Source organism: Solanum tuberosum, unplaced genomic scaffold (genome assembly GCF_000226075.1).
Source record: "Solanum tuberosum cultivar DM 1-3 516 R44 unplaced genomic scaffold, SolTub_3.0 scf00153, whole genome shotgun sequence".
Classification (NCBI taxonomy): domain Eukaryota; kingdom Viridiplantae; phylum Streptophyta; class Magnoliopsida; order Solanales; family Solanaceae; genus Solanum; species Solanum tuberosum.
The window spans coordinates 451,547-458,702 of NW_006239082.1; the positions used below are offsets into that span (position 1 = coordinate 451,547).

Here is a 7,156-nt window from a genome sequence, read left to right on the forward strand (position 1 = left end):
TATGCAAGCTTGATATACAGAAGGCCTATGATCATTTAAACTGGAATTTCTTACTGCTTATGATGCAAAGGATGGGTTTTGGAGCCAAATGGATTAGATGGGTGAAATTCTGCATAAGCACAGTCAAGTTTTCTATTTTAGTTAATAGAACTCCTAGTGGTTTCTTTTCATCCCAAAGGGGACTGAGACAAGGTGACCCCCTGTCACCCTTTTTATTCATCTTAGCCATGGAAGGTTTGAGTAACCTAATTCACACATCACAGATGAAGGGTTGGGTAAGGGGCATCAGGGTGGACAGCAGTGCACAAAATGGCTTGGAGATCACACATCTGCAATATGCAGATGATACCCTTATTTTTTAGTGAAGCAATGACAGAGCAAATGTTGATCCTAAGAGTAATATTCATCATCTTTGAAGCAGTCTCTGGATTACATATCAATTGGGGAAGAGTTTCATTTATCCCATAAATGAAGTGGCTCAGGTGGAGAGTCTGGCAGGGGTTTTGGGTGGTAGGGTAGGGGAACTACCAACCATATACCTAGGTATGCCATTGGGGGGAAAGAGCAAATCAATAGGGATCTGGAATGGAGCGATAGAAAAATGCGAAAAGAAGCTTACCTACTGGAAGAGCCAATATCCGTCTAGGGGAGGTAGATTAACCATGGTTAATAGTGTGCTAGATGCAATACCTGCTTATATGATGTCTGTGTTCCCAGCACCAGACAATGTCATACAGAGGATAGATGCTTTGAAAAGAAATTTCTTTTGGCAGGGAAATGAAGATAAAAAGAAGTTTCATCTAGTCAAATGGGAAGAGGTCATAAAAAATAAGAAAGAGGGGGGACTAGGGATCAGGAACATGAAGAAACAAAACAAAAGCCTAATGCTAAAATGGCTTTGGAAGTTTATGTCAGGAGAGAATATGCTATGGAGAGAGGTGATCAGGGCAAAATATGAAATGGAGAATAGGTGGATGACAAAGATGGTAACTACACCATATGGATGTGGTATCTGGAGATCAATAAGAAATCTTTGGCCTCTGTTTCTTTCTAGAATCAGATTCCAGGTGGGTAATGGAATGAAGGTGTCATTTTGGGAGGACAGATGGATAGCCCAAAGAACCCTGAAACAATTATTCCCAGACTTATATACACTAAGCCTTCAACAAAATGCAACTGTGGCTGAAATGTGGACAGGACAGGGGTGGAACTTACATCTTAGGAGGAATCTAAATGATTGGGAGATGGGGAACATAGTGGCCTTCCATGATACAATGGCACAATTTAGCAATTTGACTAGGGAAGAAGACAAGGTTGTGTGGAAGATTGGTAGCAAAGGGGTTTTCAGTGTCAAGTCAGCTTACAAAGATCTTAATCAATCAAATTCAAATGATAGGATGGAGCTATGGCCATGGCGGATGATATGGAGACCTAAAATCCCATACAAGGTAAACTGTTTCACATGGTTACTAGCAAAGGAAGCAGTGCTGACACAAGAGAATATAAAGAAGAGGAAGTTCCAACTATGCTCAAGATGCTATCTGTGTGAGGAACAGGAAGAGACAGTCAACCATCTCTTTTTGCATTGCAAATGGACAGATCAATTATGGAGAATATTCAGCAGCCTTAGAAAGATCACTTGGGTGAAACCAAGAAACATAGCACAACTCCTAAATTGTTGGATCAATATTGGCAATACTACAATTAAGGAGGAGAGATGGAGGATTGTCCCAGCATGTATATGGTGGACAGTATGGAAAGAAAGGAATCAAAGATGTTTTGAGGGCAAGAAGAACAATGTGCAGAATTTCAAGATGAATTGTATAGCTCTTTATTATTTTTGGTGTAAACAGAAAGTCTTAGTACAGGCAGAAGAACTTTTTGATGTTTTAGACTATTTGTGACAAAAAGCATAGATGGAGTCAGTCTAGTTTGTAATACTTTTGGGAGAGGGGCTACTTTGATGTAGTATACCTGTGGATAAATAGAAGAAAAAGTTACCATTCGCAAAAATAAAATAAAATTCAACAGAGGTAATGGACCGATGTCTAACATAGACTTGTGACTTCACCAGCTGACCTCCCAGAAAGAAGAAAAGTTTGGGGGAGAGTGTTTAAAAGTTAAAACAGTGAACATAATGGAGGTAGCTTCACTTTTTCAAACAAAGTTAACTTGTTGAACTTGTCTATTATTTAACTATGCAATTTCACTTAAAGCACCTGTAGGTTGATCCATAAGGATGCCAAGCCTCCTCTTTGAACTTGGAGCTCTAATCTTGGAAGGTTATTTTGTTTCTTGTAGTTTGTAGAAATCAAGGTGTAGATCTGTCTCATCTTTCCAATTGCACAATTCATTATGTTTTTAAGTCTTTAGGCTCAGTTTCATTTTTCTATCTAAACCTCTAGGATACAACCTCTAAAAGTGTGAGGTTGGATACTCATGTCCGCTCATGCGTTCCCAAAACCAAGTCGAGACACTCTTTCTAGCATGCATATGTCTACTATCAATATGTACACATGTTTTCAAAGCCAATTTGAGAAGCTCATTCTAGGATGTGTGTGTTTACAATCAAGTCTGCATGTGAACCTCAAGATTTAGTTCCATGTGCTGGAGGATGTTGAAGTATATGATAACCCACATTGGGTATATTAGGGCACTCAACGACTTGAAGGGTTTATAAAGGTCTTGATCTGCCCTGCTCATTTACTTAAGGTTTTTGGTTGGGTACCTACATTTTTTCCACAAGCTCATCAAAACAAATTAAAGGAAATGAAAGGAGTAGAAGTAATGTATGAGTTGTGTAGTTGTCCTGGAAAACCAAAGTCTTAAACCTCATTAATTTTAAAGATTCTTAATTAAGGGGTGAACCTGGCCTGTGAGAATTGGAAAGGAACTACATGGAATTCTATGGAAAAACTGCAGTACCCCATGAGGGGACCATAACATGATCATTCATGCCCTTCTTTAATTAAAATCGGGCAATTTGTGGTGCTAATCGTTTTCCATTAGTGAAAACGAGCAAATGTAGACCATTTAGGTAACGGCAGTGGGCACTTTTTATCCAACTATTAACGGAGGGCAAGAGTAGATAATTTCACATAGTTCAAGAGCAAATTTGAAACTTTGTCGCATCATAAAATGAGTCAAGTGAGATTCTTTGATTACAGTAATGTAAACAACAATTCTCACACCACTAAGTAGAGAGTATTCAAGATTAAGATATGGATTGTATACAATATCTCCTATTTGCATAAAGTGAATCTAGACAAGTCTAACCCTAATTTCTTGATAGTCTAGCACGTTCCCTAAAAATCAAATTGAGAAAATTAACTTGAGTTTGCTTATTTCAAAAATAATAAAAGTTACCAAAATCTCATGGAAAAAACAAATGCCAAATAGAAATTGGGCTAACAACCAAACTAAACATGATAGCCAAAAGAGAAAGGAGCGGTTGTGGTTGAGGGAAAGAAAACAACAACATACCCAGTATAATCCTACAAAGTTAGGTATGGAGAGGGTAGTAGATTGTTTCTGATAGAACACAAAGTGAGGTATGCGGGAAAGAAAAGGAGAACAAAATATTGACCAAACAAGCACCACAAGGTTGTCTCTGGTAGACAGATGTTACTTCAGATTCTACTAAATTCACAAAAAGAGCTCCTTGTATAGAAGTTTTCATCTAATAAAATAAGGCAAGTCATTATTCCTTGCTAAGAACAAGAAAAGTAGTTGTTCTCCCACAAGAAAGAAGGGAAATAATTCTAGAATATCATATATAGTATTCGGTAATATCAAGAGAACCTAGATATTTCTAACTATATTTATATTAATTATCTAGATAACCGACAAGTACTAAATAAAGCGTACAAAGACGATTTCTTATTTAAATATTTATTTTTCGTGCCTTTTAACGTATGTAACATTTTTATAAAGAATTTTACGGTATTCAGAAAAGTACTCGATGATTTTCTACTTATTAGAGCTCATTTATTCTGATATGTTTTGAATTTAGACATAAATATAACTTCATGCAAGTATCAAGTTTTTATTCTTAAACTAAACAATGTATGAATGTATAACTGAAAGTTAAAATGTCAAAGTATGTTAACTTACAGGAAGTAGAATAGTCGCCTTCCAATAACTTTGTTCGTCGAAAGGGGGCAGTTGGACAGATAAACTTAGTCTGTAAATAAATATGAGTCAAAGTTATTGATGCAAAAAAAAGGTAGAAAGGCATGCCAAGTGAAAAATAATAAGCTTGAGCCTATCAAAAGAGTAAAGCAAACAATTGCAACAATTAGATCCCAAAAGAATCTACTTACAAAAAGAATGTTTAAGATACTTACATTAGCATCCATTAGATGGAGATATCCGATCCAGCTGAAGGAAAACCAAAACCAAAGTTTCTGTTATTTCACAGAATCAGACTGGTTTTCTAGTGTAAAACAAGTCCATAATAGAACGCTTAACACCAAAAGGAGCAGTGCAGTTAGTCATAGCACAAAATAGGCTTAACATGTAACAAATAAAGCTTGCTTTGATACTTTCAAGAAGTGAATTACATTGCAGTCCTAATAAAAACAAACATGAATGAACTAGCGTTAGTAGCAACAAGAGAGGGTTTTTCACCAAGAAGCATATTGGAAAAGGACTAATGGTGTCTACTGGGAAGAGGGGTTGGGATAGGCTGGTTGTACATTTACCATATTAGCGCCAAAGCAACAGAAGAAAGTAAAAGAACATTTCAGTAAAAGGAAGTACAACTGAACTTACCTTAAAGCATTATTTTTTTTGGAGAAAGAACTTACCTTGTAGAATTATCTCCAAGCCCGTGCAACCATACCATAGTTGCTAGGTGTGTTCTTTTGGCCTCCACCACTTCAGTATCTCCAAAGGCAGTTTCCATTTTAGCAGAGCTACTAGCTGTACAAATATACAATAAGGCTTACATGTATAAGAAGAGTTGAGTAATATAATATATTTTTCACTTGTAAGAGCAGACTTTTAATGAGTGAAGAATTCATAGTAAGATGCAAGGATCACAAAAGCCAGTCAAATAAAAAAATTCTAGCGACAATCTCTTGTCATGTCTAACTTTATCAGTTAGTTTCAACATGCGACTTCACAAAAACATTCCATCAAGTCCAAAGAGATTGTCCTATGAAAATCCAGTATTCCACTACTCATTAAGGCAAAGAAAAGAGTTTTTGAAAGGGACATACCATCACACAACAAAGCGGCAGCAAAAAGATTTTAAAGATTCTTACCTCATCAAAAGCTAGAAGAAAACTAGCACCATTACCAGCAGTTTCCAAGCAACAAGTTTCTATAGTTGTAACAACACTAATTCATTAAAGGATTTGCTAGAATTGGCATTCCACACTACCATTTCCTTACTTCTCTACATCTGAAGTTGAAAATTTTAATATCTATAATATCAAACTCTGAAATAAAATACATAGTATAGAAGCAGAATAACTAGGACCAGCAAATAGGATCGTGAAACAGGTCAAGTAATTCAAGCACCATATAAGATATCAAAAAAATGCATCATATATTTGTTGTCACAACTCTATATATAAGAGAGAAAATATAAAATTGTAACCTAGAAGCATTTAACAAACACCATTCAATATATTTGTGCTCAAGTAAAATGTTGTCATACTTTTTTTTGATGACAGTGAAATGTTGTCATACTTAGTAGCATAAAGTGAAAAGAAGACATAAAACAATGAAAACACTGATCCAAGTCAATCAAAGATGATAGTAGGTTATAGCATAAACAAAAACCAACAAAGGGAGCCGGAGAAAAATGACACACCACCAATACCGTTAATGACCTATTCAGTTTATGGAGAAATTTATTGTTATTCTAGGATTTTTGTGTTAGATTCGATTATTTGGATAAATGTTAACATAGTCTAGTCTACTGGGATATTTGTTTTCCACTTTTGGTATCTGGTGACTATAAGACACTCCATCCAAATCCAGAGGAAATAGGGGCAATCTTTAGTTTTCTCGTTTCTTTTAAAACTCTGAATTGCAATGCATTGGTATTAAAATGGAGTTGTGGTGTTGATGGTGATAAAAGTGTTCATCATTCTTCCGTGGTGGTATCCATTTTACTAAAGGATAATCTTCACTGCTGACCTAACCACTGGGGAAACCATTAAGCCTACTTCTAAACACACAATTGAATTCCCAGTTACTAAAAGAAAACTAACTGGTATTATTTCTTGAACCTCAACACTTATCCTTGCAAAATGCAAATCCAACAATTAAACCCCATTTTTACAAACTACAAAGAAAATCACAAAATGTATTGATATAATACAAAGAAAATAAAAATGGAAGCGAAATTTCTAAAGAGTGGAAACATGTTACCAGAGGAGCCTATGCCGGGGGTGTACATGCCTTCGCTAGAGAGAACGGGACGAAGGGTAATTCGATGGCAATGAAGTTTGGCCCGTTTAAAGGCAAAAACAATTTTAGTAGGTTTTACTTTATTTCATCGACCAATGGCACGTTTGAAAAATCGATATATACAAGGGTAAAATAGTAATTTCGCCTTAGATATCTTATACTCCTTCCGTTCCATATTAACTTAAGTTTGAGACATTTTCCATTTTTCAAAGTAACCTAAGTTTTCAGTTTTCAAGACTACTTTTAAAGTGATCTTCCAATTTTACCCTTCATTAGTTAGTATTGAAATTAGTTATTAATTAATATTTAGTTATTTTAATCATAAATTTGACAATAATTAATAAGGGTAAAAATAGAAAAGTAGGTTTAATTTATGTCTTAATCTACTTTTTTTAAAGGGTGTGAAACACCTCAAAACTTAAGTTAATATGGAATGGAGGGAGTATATTTCCCTTATGTAGAAATGAGACTTCAAAAGGACCAACACTACATTATTTGATTGTACTAAAGGCTGTACTAATTGTACATTTTACAAAGGACCAACATTGCATCTTTGCATTGTACTAATGGTAGTACTAATTGTACGTCAAAAAACAACCACGCTTTCTCTAGAACTTTCTTGCTATATTTGCCAAAATTCTAACCCTAATTTCTCGCCTCCTTCCTAAAGTCGCAGCATTCTCTCAACTCTTCCTTCTGCTTCTGATGACCTCTTCAATGGCGAATCCATCTA

The 7,156-nt window shown here is 35.5% G+C and overlaps 1 protein-coding gene across 2 annotated transcripts in view; it reads right to left on the reverse strand.

Annotated features, from left to right (window-relative positions):
- Positions 1–6,488, reverse strand: part of LOC102581986 (acyl-protein thioesterase 2-like) — a 29,844-nt gene extending 23,356 nt beyond the window's left edge. For both annotated transcript variants that reach the window (XM_006353529.2, XM_006353528.2), the window contains exons 1-4: positions 6,385–6,488; positions 4,809–4,923; positions 4,347–4,380; positions 4,114–4,183 (exon numbers count right to left, since the gene is read on the reverse strand). In XM_006353529.2, the coding sequence (XP_006353591.1) occupies positions 4,114–4,183; positions 4,347–4,380; positions 4,809–4,923; positions 6,385–6,412 (247 nt within the window). In that variant the 5' untranslated portion in view covers positions 6,413–6,488. The remainder of the gene's footprint in view (positions 1–4,113; positions 4,184–4,346; positions 4,381–4,808; positions 4,924–6,384) is intronic.
- Between the last annotated feature and the right edge of the window lie 668 nt (positions 6,489–7,156).